Genomic DNA, 13,299 nt, shown 5'->3' on the forward strand with positions numbered 1-13,299 from the left:
ATTATTATTATTATTATTATTATTATTATTATTATTATTATTATTATTATATAGTGCACCATTTTGGGTGGGTGATCACTCCAAGGACCAATGCAGCCGACTGAGGCTCCGGAGAAGGTGGGCTCTGCTTTAAAGGGGAAGCGGATGAGGACGAGGAAAGGAGTGTTACCTCAAAGGCCTGGACTGGGATGCTCTTGGCTTTGCGGGAGGACGGCTGGGCAAGTCCCGGTTGCGCTGTGGAGCTCATCTCCTGGAGGACCTTCAGCGCCTACGGCCAGAAACCGGAGGGAAGTGTGGCTTTAATGCAATTGCAACCGATTCCAAAGAAGGAATCATCCCTCCCCCACCAGAAAAATACCTCCTTCCCTTGCAAGCCCCACAGCCCCTTCTCTTGTAAATCCCCCCACAACATCTTTCACTCCCATCCATCTCCAACCCCAACTGCACGACACCTTTCCCTATCCCTGCATCCTCTGCATCATTGTTTGCAAGGAATGGCATTTCAATACAAAAGCACAGTGGTGTACCTAATACATTTGACGCCTGGCGCAGAGTATTTTTTTAATACCCATTCCCAACCTTCTTCAGCCTGTGGGTCTGTTGGCCGGGGGAGAAAATGGGGGATACCCACTTTTACTTCAGCTGCCCCTAAACTGGAACGACTGGCTGGAAGAGATTCGGCAGCTGAACACGCTGCCTATATTTAAAAGACCAGTCTCTTCCCACAGGTTTATCCAGATGATTTTTAAATTGTGAATTTTAAATGTGGATTGTTTTAATATATGTACATCTTATTTGCCCTTTTTTAAACTGATGTGAGTTTTAACTGAAGTTGTTTGTCTGTTAATTGTAAGTGGTAGGTAAGAAATACTATTGTTGTTGTTGTTGCTGCTGCTGTAATTAATTCCCAGGGTGCCGCAGTGGTCAAATGCTGGCTCTGCAGCCACAAGGTTGTGAGTTCGATCCCAGGCCGGGTTCCAGGGTCCACTCAGCATTGCATCCTTTTGGTAAGTCACTAAAACGAGTCTCTAGCTTGTTGGGGGCAATTGGCTTGCAGACTGCAAACCACTTAGAGAGTGCTGAGTTCACGGATAAGGAGTAGAAAATGTACATGCTATTGCTATTGCTAATTTCATGCCCGGCCAGCAGACCCACCAGACCCAGAAGGCAGCCCCTTCCCACAATCCCACCACAGGTCACCTAGTGCTGTCCGCACCCACCGTACGCCCGACTGATGCCCCTTCAGAAGCAAGGAAACCAAGGAGGAGGGCAGGGGGGAAATGTGCACCCATGCAGCAGAAATGCAAAGGCTGTTTGTCCCAAGTGTTACGAAGACGCCTGGGTCCCAGGGCCACATGTAGCCCCAAGGAAATTTCTGTGGCCTTTGGCACATCCAAAGTCATAGAATCATAGAATCGTAGAGTTGGAAGAGACCCCAAGGGCCCTGATCCAGTCCAACCCCATTTTGCCATGCAGGAACTCACAATCAAAGCATCCCTTGTGACAGATGGTCCTCCAGCCTCTGTTTAAAGACCTCCAAGGAAGGAGAATCCACTACACTTCGAGGAAGGAGTGTGTTCCTCTGTCAAAGAGCCCTTACTCTCAGGAGGTTCCTCCTAATGTTGAGGCAGAATCTCTTTCCTGGAGCTTCCGTCCATTGCTCCATTGTGTCCTATTCTCTGGAGCAGCAGAAAACAAGCTTACTCCATCCTCAATATGTCATCCCTTTAAGTATTTAGGGCTATCCTATCACCTCTTAACCTTCTCTTCTCCAGACTAAGCATACCCAGCATCTCCCTAAGTCTCTCCTCATAAGGCATGGCTTCCAGATCCTTCACCATTTTGGTCCTTGGACCACTCTTCTGAAAACCAAAAATACAGAGGTTGTTTTAGTTGCCCTCCATCACCCAGCGGAAAAACAAAACAAAACATGGGCCTCCAGGGCTGCTTTTGACCCCTCCAGACAACCCAAGGCACCCCTTTTTCAAACCCCTCCTCCTACAGGTGTTTTGTTGCCCCAAATAGCCCTTTCTGGCCAAAATAAAGGGGGAGAAGGTGATTCGCTTCCTCCTGGTCGCTTCCAAGAGGGGCGATAAAACTTTTTAAATAGGTTTCAGGGCCCTCTGCACAATTTATTATCTTTCAAAAATATCCACATATTTTTGGATACCAAAAGGAGACTTCTGTCCATTTCCCTGGGCTGTGCCTTTTGGCATTTTTGGTCCGAGAGTCCTGGGGACAGAAAACGGCCCTCATGAACATGGCCCTATTTGGGTGTCTTTTTCCTTTCAGGCGTTTCCAGTGGAGTGGGACTCTCAAAATACATTCATCCTGAAGGCAGCTGAAAGCTTCTCCTCACATGTAAATACACAAACACACACAAAACCTTTGCTCCATAAACAGCATCAGAGCAAATTAACTTCCCAACCACAACCAGCCCCATCAAAAAGGTCCATCCCATCCTGATGTGGTTCTGTAAAAACCGGGCAATGTTTGCATTTCCAAAATTAGAATATAGCTGAATCAACATCTGGGAATATAAAACCAGGGTGAAACTTGAGTCCCTCGACGGCGCTTGGATTCAGCAGAGAAAACTAAGTCGTTCAGATGAAACTGAACATTTGGCTCAAAAACGCGTCCTCCAATGCCGTTTCCCTTCCCTTTCTGTACTTTCATTACGCTTTCATATATTACAAATATTCACTGTGGTTCCAAATATTGCAGTAATATTACAACATTATTGACACACAATCCATAATCATCCATTCTTCTTCCTATTCCCCCCTCCCTTCTATTGGACTTTACTCTGAATATATATCTCCACTCCTGCATTTTAAATTCTTTAAAAAGGCCACCCTCCTTACTGCCCCTTGCAGCCCCATTTTCCAGCCAAATCAGGGACGCCCAAAAAGCCAGAGCTGCCTGGGGCTCTTGCAATTTTTCTTGCTTTTCCTGGGTTGCAAGACAGCCATCAGCATCCCACCAAATTGCAGGTTGTTTTAAACCACAAGAGGAAAGGAGATGCCTCTGGAGTCCAAAAGAGAACAAATAGCTGAGATCTCACATTCAAACACACAATACACAAACATAGCTGCTCCTTGGAGGAGGAAGGACCCAGTCCTTGCAACACTTTCTGGGGAACAGCTGTCCGGTCGAGCGACTCCAAGGCCCATGAGTCTGCCGCACTCACCTTCTTCTCGATGCTGGAGAGTAGGTCCTTCAGGATGGAGAGCTTCAGGACCAGGCTGTCCAGCTCCTGCTCTCCCGTCTGGCCAGCAGCCGTCTGCAAAAGACAAGGTCCGGCTTGTGAAAAGCAAAGGGCCAGGAGAAATGTTGGGGAGTGGACAGACAGTCAAGGTGCCATGAACACTCCAGCAAAACCAGAATATAATGTGTGTTGTGCATATGCACCTTCATGTTAACTGTTGACTTATGGCAACCCCTTGAATGTTCACAGGGTTTTCTTAGGCAAGGAATCCTCCCCAGAGGTGGTTTTGCCAGTTCCTTTCCCTGAAATAGAGCCTACAAACGCCTGACATTCTTTGGTGTCTCCCATCCAAGGACTCAACAGAGGTGACCCTGCTTTAGCGTCCAACATCAGGTGGGATTCAATGCTTATAGGGTATTTAGGCACATACAGGGGCAGTACAGACCACCACAAAATGGCATCTGCATTCGCCCATTAACCCCGGAGGGACAGCACAGCCCCAAACCGTGTGCTGTCCCTCTGGAGTAAAAAGAACCCAGTATTTCTGGGTTCTTTTTGCGGCGCTGGAGTGACATCGCGAGTGTGTCACTGGCGCACTCGTGATGTATGTGATGTGTGGCGACGTGCGGGCACTGCGTGTCATTTACTTCAAAATGGTGGTGCCTGAATGGTGGGATGCCATCATTACTCCACTGGCATGCTGTGCTAGGGTTAGAGACTGTGTGGTTGGTGCGCGGTCCGTAACCATCATATTGGTGCCAGCATTTGACCTGTCTGTTCCGGGCCATATATACCTGGAAGAGATAGTATCCTTTGTATTTGGGTTCTAATGTTCCTAGCCGGCAGGTAGAGATTTTTTTATTTAAGGAGACATTGCAAACAATTGGTTTCATAAAGGTCAAGTAGACAGAACATATTGTAAAGAACAAAAATAACTTTCTGGTCTTGCATTGCACATTTTAGTGTGCAAAGATTAAAACACAAATAGTGTTCAGTTCAGCAAGTGCTGCAGAATGTCATGCAACAAGTCCACTTCAAAGAGGCTTTTAATATGATGCGGCGGACAGAGCTTTTAATGATGAGTGTGGCTTCTGTTTTATTACTAAACTAAAATAAAGTGATTGATTGATATTGTCCTTTTCATGGCCGAAAAGAGCTTTGTTGAGCCCCCTCCCTATCTCAGAAAGCCCCCAAAATGCTTCCAGATGACAACAACCCCTCGAACCCCTCGGTTGCCCGTTTGTTTCTCCCAGTAGCCACACTCACCTGCTGTAGGATCCGGGTGACCATAGGCGAGCTGTGCTGGTCAAACACTTTGGACAGGATCTCCAGGCCGGACAAAACTTTGTCCACCTCACTGGGTCAGCAACGAAAGACAATAACATCCATCCATTATTCAGCTATCAGTTATTATTTCTTTCTATATACTTCCTATATGATTTTTTTCTGTTTCTGTTTCCCTTTCCATGATACTCCATTCCATTCTGCATTTTTACAACAGGCAGTTAATAATAATAATAATAATAATAATAATAATAATAACCCTTTTGTTGCCACTGTGTGTCTTCAACTTCCTTCTGACGTATGGCAGCCATAAGGCAAATCTATTATTATTATTTATTACTGTATATACTCATGTATAAGTCTAGAAATTTAGGTCAAAAATTGCTCCCAATGCTCCGTCTGTCCGTCCGTCTCCTTACCTGTGGAGGCGCTTGCAGGAGGCGACAAGGGTCTTGTTGAGGTGGGGGAGGCTGCTGGCACCCCCCCGGACAGCCTCCAGGTCCAGGGAGTAGCTGCCTTTCAGGTATTCATGGGAAACGGTGCTCAGCCCATTGGTGATGCTGCAAAAGGGAGGGAGGAAGGGTCAGAAACGGGGATGCAGAAGAGGCTAACCTGGGCAGAAGCCTTCGCAGGCACAAGCACATGGCTCTGTCTCTTGCTATTTATTGATTAATTCAAATTTACTTAATTTTATTGTATAGTGGGCCCTTGGTATCCACTGGGGCTTATTTCCAGAAGTACCACAATCCACAGAATAATAATAATAATAATAATAATAATAATAATAATTTGTTTTATTTATATACTGCTATTCCAAAGATCATAGCGGTGAACAGCAAGTAAGCTAATGAGCAAGTAAGCTAATTTGCCCCCAACAGTCTGGGGACTCATTTTAGCTCCCTCCTCGGAAGGATGCAAGCCTGAGTCCAGCTTGGGCCCTTTTGCTGGTCTTGAACTCGCAACCTTCTTGTGGTTTTGAGTGAATGGCTGCAGTACAGATGCTCAAGTCCCATTAAATACAACGGGGCATCATCATCATCATCATCATCATCATCATCATCACCACCATGATCACCATCATCACAGTGGGCCCTTGGTATCCTCTGAAGTACAATGGCAGAGTAAAATGGTGCCCCTTATGTAAGCAAAAATCAAGCTTTGCTTTTTGGACATTATATCTACTTTCTGAATACTTTCAAGCCATGGATGCTTGAATCCGTGGATAAAAAATCCGTGGATATGGAGGGCTGACCGTATTTGGGGTTAAAACTATGTATATTCCACTGTATCTCTGAAGATCTCGAACTGCATGGGACGCTGCTTGATATGGATTGCTCATACACACAATGAAACCTATTTATTTAGCAATATCAATAATTATTAAACAACTAGAAATATATTCAGCCGCCACTTAAAGCCTGACCACTTAAAACTAGTTAGGACTGTTTAAAACAATGGCAACCCCCCGTAACAAATGTGCAAATTGGATAAAATCAATTAGGTTTTAATTAAAAAAGGGCTTTAATTTTAAAAAAGACCATCCATGTTTGGGTCTGATGCCAGCATTGCACCGATATTGATGGTCATCTGGCTTCCAAGGGGAGGGGATGCCATATCCCATGTGCCACAGCAGAAAAGTCCTCTGTTACAAGGGAGTTTATCAGACAAGAGGAACTGGAAGTATAATCCGATGGCAATCTGAACACAATCACGGGGTTTAATGTTATTGCGTGATAACCCACTACACACAAATTCGGGCAATGGGAAGTCAGTCCGAACGCAATCATGGGGTTTCACGTTATTGCGCGATAGGCTGCCACACACAAATTCAGGCAATGGCATGCTATTTTCGGGTAATGGGGAGCCAGTTCGAATGCAATGCGCATTCACCTAATTGCATGAAACTAGCGACTTTAAGTGAATGTGTTTTGGCCCCGCTTTCTTTTCATTCGAATTTAAGAGAAATTCCTCCTGTTTGATAAATTCCAAGGACTCTGAGTGCCGCAAAGTACAAACTGAGCATCCTTAATCCGAAATGCTCCTAAATCCAAAGCATCTTGGCTGAGATCGTCCAATATGCGCAAAAGTGGCTTCATGTACAAAATGGATAAAAATATTATACAGGTTGAGTCTCTCGTATTGAAAATGCTTGGGAATTCCAAAACCAAACATATGGGGGGCCCTTGGTATCCGCTGGGATTTGGTTCCAGGGCCCCCCATGGATAACAACATTTCTGGATGCTCAAGTCCCATTAAATGCAACGGGGCAGTGAAATGGTGACCCTTATACAAAATGGCAAAAGCAAGGTTTGCTTTTCAAAAATATTTCCAAGCCGTGGATGGTTGAATCTGTGGATAGGGAGGGCTGACTGTATCCCAAAACCCCAAACCGTCCAGATGGGGGGCTGAGAGAGCGGCACCTTTGCTTTCGGAGGAATAAGTGCACACAAACCTTGCTTCGTGCAAAGAATTATTAAAACTACTGAGCATAAAATGGCATGATAGTGAGCCCTTGGTATCCGCTGGGGTTTGGTTAAAGGACCACCACCACCAAAATCCACAGATTCTCGTCTTATTATATACAATGGTGGTAGTAGTAGTAGTAGTAGTAGTAGTTGTTGTTGTTATGACAGATAGCCCTTGGTATCCTCTGGGCTTTGGTTCCAGGGGACACCCAATGGATACCAAAACCTGTGGATGCGCAACTCCCATAATATACAATGGCCTGATTAAATGGTGTCTCTGATATAAAAATGGCAAAAACAACATTTGCTTTTTAGAATGTATATATATTTTAAATATTTTCCAGCTGCGGATGCTTGAATTCTTTGGATAAAAAAAATCTGTGGAGAAGGAGGGCTTCTTTAAAATATTTTCAAGCGATGGAAAGCGATGAATCCACGGATAAAGAAAACGTGGACCAGGATGGCCGACGGTATTCCAAACCTGGACATTTCCCTCCTGGGTGGCTGTGAGAGCGGCCCTTTCGCTTTCGGATGATTCATGGACACAAACTTTTGTTTCATGCACAAAATTATTTTTAAAAATCTTGTGTATAAAACTACATTATATACAAAAGATAAATGAATTCCATATTCAGACTTGGGTCCGATCGCCAAGACGGGATGCGCAAACACACGCCTCCCTCCACATCTGCAGCCTTGGCTTTTGCGGATTTGATTACTCACGGATTTTATTAATACGTTCTCTCTACGAATCTCTAGGCGCCTAGAACAACTCTATGGTCAACTTGAATAATAATAACAACAATAATAATAATAATTTATTTATATCCCGCCCCTTTGAGGTCAATCGGGGCGGCTAACAATAATAAAATACAATACAATACATATCAAAATCTACTTCCCTCCCCCCTTAAAAAGTTATTAAATCAATTATAATTAAAACCAACAAATTAAAACAACATAACACATACAGTACACACCATTACAAAACAGACAAAAACAAAACAGCAAACTGTGATAGCAATCCACTCTAATTTCCAGAGAGGACCTTAGGGACTCTGATGAGAAGAGGGTTCCTGAGGCCGGGGTTATCTATCCCGGAAAGGCCTGCCGGAAGAGATCCGTCTTGACAGCCTTTTTAAAGCTGTCTAAAGATGTCAATTGACGGATCTCGTCCGGCAGGTCCTTCCACAATCTGGGGGCGACAACAAAAAAGCCCTCTGGGAGGTAGCCAAAAGCCTAGACCTTTGAGGCTGCAGCAAATTCCTCCCAGAGGAGCGGAGTTTGCGGGGAGGATTATATGGGAGGAGGCAGTCCCTGAGATAGTTTGGACCCAAGCCATTTAGGGCTTTAAAGGTGATAACCAACACCTTGTACTGGGCCCAGAAACTAATAGGCAGCCAGTGGAGGGACTTCAATACTGGAGTAATATGGTCCCTCCTTGATGTTCCTGACACTACTCTGGCTGCCATGTTCTGCACTAATTGCAGTTTCCGAATCAAGTACAGTGGTACCCCGGGATACGAATTGATCGCGTTACGAAATTTCCGGGATACGAAAAACTTAGATTGGAAAAAACTGTTCCGGGTTACAATATTTTTTTCGGGTTACGAAAAAAATATCGGCGCGAAATTCATATGCGAAGCGCGGCTAGCGGCTTTCCAGCCGCTAGCCGCGCTTCGGAAAAGCCTTTTCGGGTTGCGAAATGTATCGGGTTACGAACGCCGCGGCGGAACGAATTAATTTCGTAACCCGAGGTAGCACAGGGGTAGCCACATGTAGAGTGCATTACAGAAACCTAGACGTGAGGTTACCAGCGCGTGTACAATAGTCTCGAGATCCCTTGCTTCCTGAAAAGGGCGCAGTTGGCGTATCAGCCGAAGCTGATAACAGGCGCTCCTGACTGTCGCATTCACCTGAATCAAAAGTCAAACTGAAGGACTAGAGATTCCTAGAGAGAACACTCTGCTAGGCCTTTGCAGCTCCTCCGGTGCAACTCTATGGTCAATGTCTGGCAGACTCTGACCACAGAGTTGCACTGGAGGACCTAGAGATTCCTAGAGAGGTGTTCTCTCAGGTAAAAACACATTGATTTTGTTATTTGCAGTTTTTCTACATTCACTGGGGTCCTGTGCGCTTAGCCCAGGTGAATGTGGAGAGACAAGTGTCTTGCAAAATCTGATGGGAATGTGCAAATGTGCAGCGATGGGAATGATTTTGGATAATAAGGGAGATCAACATTCACAAAGGAGGACAACCTGCCCCAGCACCCGACTCACTGCATTTGTGCCTACCTTTCCAGGGCTCCGTCCTGCACCGCAGGGGTGTTGCTGGCGGCTCCGGGGATGGAGCTGCTGAAAGAAACACTGGTGGACCCCGAGCGAGGGGGCAGCGGGGGCTTCTCATCCTCCCCATCTGGAAAAACATAGAAGGCACATGGTCAAGAAAGGCCAGGCATTTCCCCTGATGCTTTGGGGGAAGGACGGCAGGAGGATGGCAAAGTCCAGCAAGGATGCTGCTGCTATAAAGGATGGAGTCTGAATCTGAAAGGAGTGACCCATGGCTGGGGGTGGATTAGATGACCGCTGGAGTCCCCTCCTGCTATAGATGCAAAACAGTGCATCCTCTCCAGCCCCAAATAAGTTTGGGACCTTGGACAGGTCCTTCCCAAGTCCCTCTGCCAAATATTCCCCCAACCCAGGATGACCAGATGTTCTCGCAACAAAGGTAGACCTGGCACTGCAAAAATGTAAGACCTTCAAGGTAAATGGAGGACATGACCAAACAAAAGCCAAAAAACAACAACATAGCACTAACATAAATGTAAATCCATGCTTCTTAGCCCTGTTCAAATGGAGGACATTTTGGAATTCCTCCTGGAGAAAAATGTCAATGTAGGGCACTGCCAATGGAGCTTCACTGCCAGCGCAAGCCATGGCGAAATATTCCACGTAAAAGCACTTAATTTTTGCATGGCGCAGGGTGCCTGGCCATCGCGTCTTGTACCTGAGTAGTCCCTGTCCTCGGCGTTCTCCTTCTCCTTCTCGCGTTCCACCGAGAAAAGCAGCGTACAGACCAGGCCTTGGTTGGGTTGCAGGTACAAGGCAATGAGGTCACTCAGGGTCTTGAACCGCCGGACTGGGACCCCTTGGGAGGTCTGCAGGGCGAAAAGGGCAAAGCATAAGCACCGCCAAGGACGCTGGGAGCCAATGCTGATAAGAAGGGTCACCAGGTCTCAGGCCCTAAGCCATCTCCAGGTGGGACGTTGTCCAGTTTGGCTGGGTCAGCTCCAGGCAAGAGGACAAGGATAGCTGCAAATGTCCTGCTCAGCTACTAAAGCCATGGTTCACAAACCATCTCTGATTTGTTGCTGCACCACTGTAAAGACTCTCAAGGAAGCCTTTGTATTTACTTAGCATCCTAGAGTTGGAAGAGACCCCCAAAAGGGCCACCCAGTCCAAATCCATTTCTGCCATGCAGGAACTCTCAATCAAAACATCTTCATTGACAGATGGCTATCCAGCCTCTATTTAAAGACCTCCAAAGAAGGAAACTCCATCACCATCAGAGGCAATGTCTCCCAGAACTGGACACAGGATAATTTCCAGGTGGGGTCTGACCAAAGCAGAATAGAGTGTCACTATGACTTCCATAGATCCAGAGACGATACGTCTATCGATGCAGCCTAAAACTGCATTGGCCTTTTTAGCTGCTGCATCACACTGTTGCTCTTCTGGAGTCCTAGTCCTAGTCCAGCGCTCAGACCACTACACTACACTTCCTCTCATGAGTTCTTCTGGGGAGGTTTGCCACTGTCTCCCTCTGAGGCTGAGAGAGTGTGACTCGGCCAAAGGCATGCAGCAAGTGTTCGCAACTATGTGTGGATTCAAACCCTGCTCTGCCAGGATCCTAACTTGAAAGTCTAGGTCTCCCGTGACACAATTTTCATAGCTGGAAAGCCCAGTGAACATCACTGCACAGCCACCAGAGGGCGCCACAGGCATGCGCCACGCACAAACCCTTCCCACAGGATGCAGGTCTACAGGAGGAAGCCATGTTGAAAACTAAATTAGAATTATATATATATATATATGTAAACCCAATCTATACTTCAAAGTTACAGAGGAAAAAGAAGAGAGAAAAAAAACACTCATTAAGGGAGAGGTACACACAGACAGCATGGTGTAGTGGTTTGAGCGTTAGACTGTGACTCTGGAGACCAGGGTTCGAATCCCGGCTCAGCCATGAAACCCACTGGTGGCCTTGGGTGAATCACACTCTCTCGGCCTCAGGGGAAGGCAATGGTAAACCTTCTCTGGACAAATCTTGTTGGGAAAATCGACTTGAAGGCAGACAACCACCACCACAACAACAACAACAAATGCTAGATGCAGCAGGTTGACCTTTGTGTCCTAGCCACAAAGGAGGACCAGGCACCAGGACAGTCAAGAAAAGTGTGGGGCATTACAAAAGAAAAGCTAAACACACAACACACACACAGAGGCCTTTCTTAGTCATGCTCAGAATGGAGGCCATTCTGAAATTCGACATCTGGTCGCTCTGGATGCAGTCTGGGTCTCTCTTCTTACCTGGAATTCCAAAACCTGAAATATTCCCCAAAGCCAAAACTTTGTCTATGAGTGGCTGAGACAGTGACACTTTTGCTTTCTGATGCTTTACTACTCTACACAAACTTTGCTTCGTGCACAGAATTATTAAAAAATCCTTCAGGCTATGTGCACAAGGTGCATAGGAAAGATACACATTTTGGGTTTAGACTTGAGTCCCATCTCCAAAACTTCTCATTCTTTTCGCTGTTGTTGTTGCATACCTTCAAGTCGCCTCTGACTTATAGCAACCTTCCATAGCTTCCCCCAGTTGCCTTTTGGAAAATAGCAAAGGTGGGCACAGTGATTTGAGTGATGGATAACAACTCTGGGGACCAGGGTTCAAATCTCAGTTCAGTTGTGGAACTCCACTGGGTCACCTTTTGCAAGTCACACTCTCTTGGCCTCAGAGGAGCAAACCTCCTCTAAAGCAACCTTGCCAAGAAAACCCCAGGACAGGGTCACTATAACTAGGAAGAGGCTCCTTTGCTTATCCCTCCGTCCATCTTCCCAGGCCAGATGCAAAGAGAAAGGGCTCCCTTTGCAACAGCAGCTGCCAAGAGGGCTTTTGAGGTCTGAGCGGATTATTCAGGGGGTCTAGCAACAGGGGAGCTATCAGATGCTTTCTCAAATGCATCACCCCTTTCTTTATTTATTCCTTGACCACCCCAAAAGCCACCAAAGCTTTCAAAGATGGCATGATGCATTTTCTACATTTTGGTCAGCCAATAAAAGTACAATGGGCCCTTCGTATCCACCGGGTTTAGGACCCTTTTCATGGATGCTCAAGTCCCATTAAATGCAATGGAGTATCCTCTTCCTCCTCCTCCTCCTCAATATTACAGAGGGCTCTTGGTATCTACTGGGGTTTGGATAGATAAGACAGATAGATTATAGAGAGATGATAGATAGATAGATAGATAGATAGATAGATGATAGATAGATAGACAGACAGATAGATTATACGTAGATCAATAATAGATGACAGATAGATGATAGCTAGATAGATAATAGATAGATAGATTATACATAAATGGCAGAAAGATGATAGACAGACAGACAGATATTGCTGGAGCAGAAGGGGCAAATTGGGTCCTTATTTCCTGTTGTTGTTGTTGTGTGCCTTCAAGTCCTTTCTGGTTTATGGCAACCCTAAAAGCAACCCTGTCCTGGGGTTTTCCTGGCAAGATTTGTTCGGAGGAGGTTTGCCATGGCCTTCCCTTGAGGCTGAGAGAGTGTGACTTCTTGTCCAAGGGGTTTTCCATGGCTTTTCCAATGGTTTCTTCTTTCATTTCTGGGTGGGAACTTCCCAGCCTTGCTGACCAGTTTGCTGCAAATTTACTCCAGACTGGTTTAGGGTTTTGTAAAGGGGCAAAAGTGAAAAACCTGGGAAACCTCTCCCATCTCTTTTTTGTGCTTCCATCTACCCATGCAGCCCTTTCTGCCTCCTTCCTTCCTCCCTCCCTCCCTCCCTCGGTGTCTCTGCTTTGGCTGCCCACTGGGATGGCCACAATGGGGCCACTGTTGTCCTATAAATGTGCCGACGCATGAGCCAGGCCAGACTCCCTGCCAAGATCAGCCGGGCGTGGGCACTCATGGGGCTCTCGCTTGACCGCTTGCCAGCAGCTGCCAAAGGAGCCGGACGGAAGGATCACCCGTCCGGCACGCAAAGCACAGCCTCAGTGTGTCTATGTGTGGAGCATGGCCCACTTTGCAAGGGGAATGCCTCTTGAGA

General features: G+C 46.2%; 1 protein-coding gene across 1 annotated transcript in view; it reads right to left on the reverse strand.

The window, feature by feature from the left end:
* The window catches only part of INPPL1 (inositol polyphosphate phosphatase like 1), an 83,828-nt gene that overhangs the window by 40,442 nt on the left and 30,087 nt on the right, over positions 1–13,299 (reverse strand). The window contains 6 exon segments of the mRNA XM_042458151.1: positions 162–268; positions 3,191–3,283; positions 4,475–4,565; positions 4,912–5,052; positions 9,252–9,372; positions 9,964–10,114. Of these exon segments, the coding sequence (XP_042314085.1) occupies positions 162–268; positions 3,191–3,283; positions 4,475–4,565; positions 4,912–5,052; positions 9,252–9,372; positions 9,964–10,114 (704 nt within the window).

Source organism: Sceloporus undulatus, chromosome 3 (assembly GCF_019175285.1).
Source record: "Sceloporus undulatus isolate JIND9_A2432 ecotype Alabama chromosome 3, SceUnd_v1.1, whole genome shotgun sequence".
In the NCBI taxonomy this organism is placed as follows: domain Eukaryota; kingdom Metazoa; phylum Chordata; class Lepidosauria; order Squamata; family Phrynosomatidae; genus Sceloporus; species Sceloporus undulatus.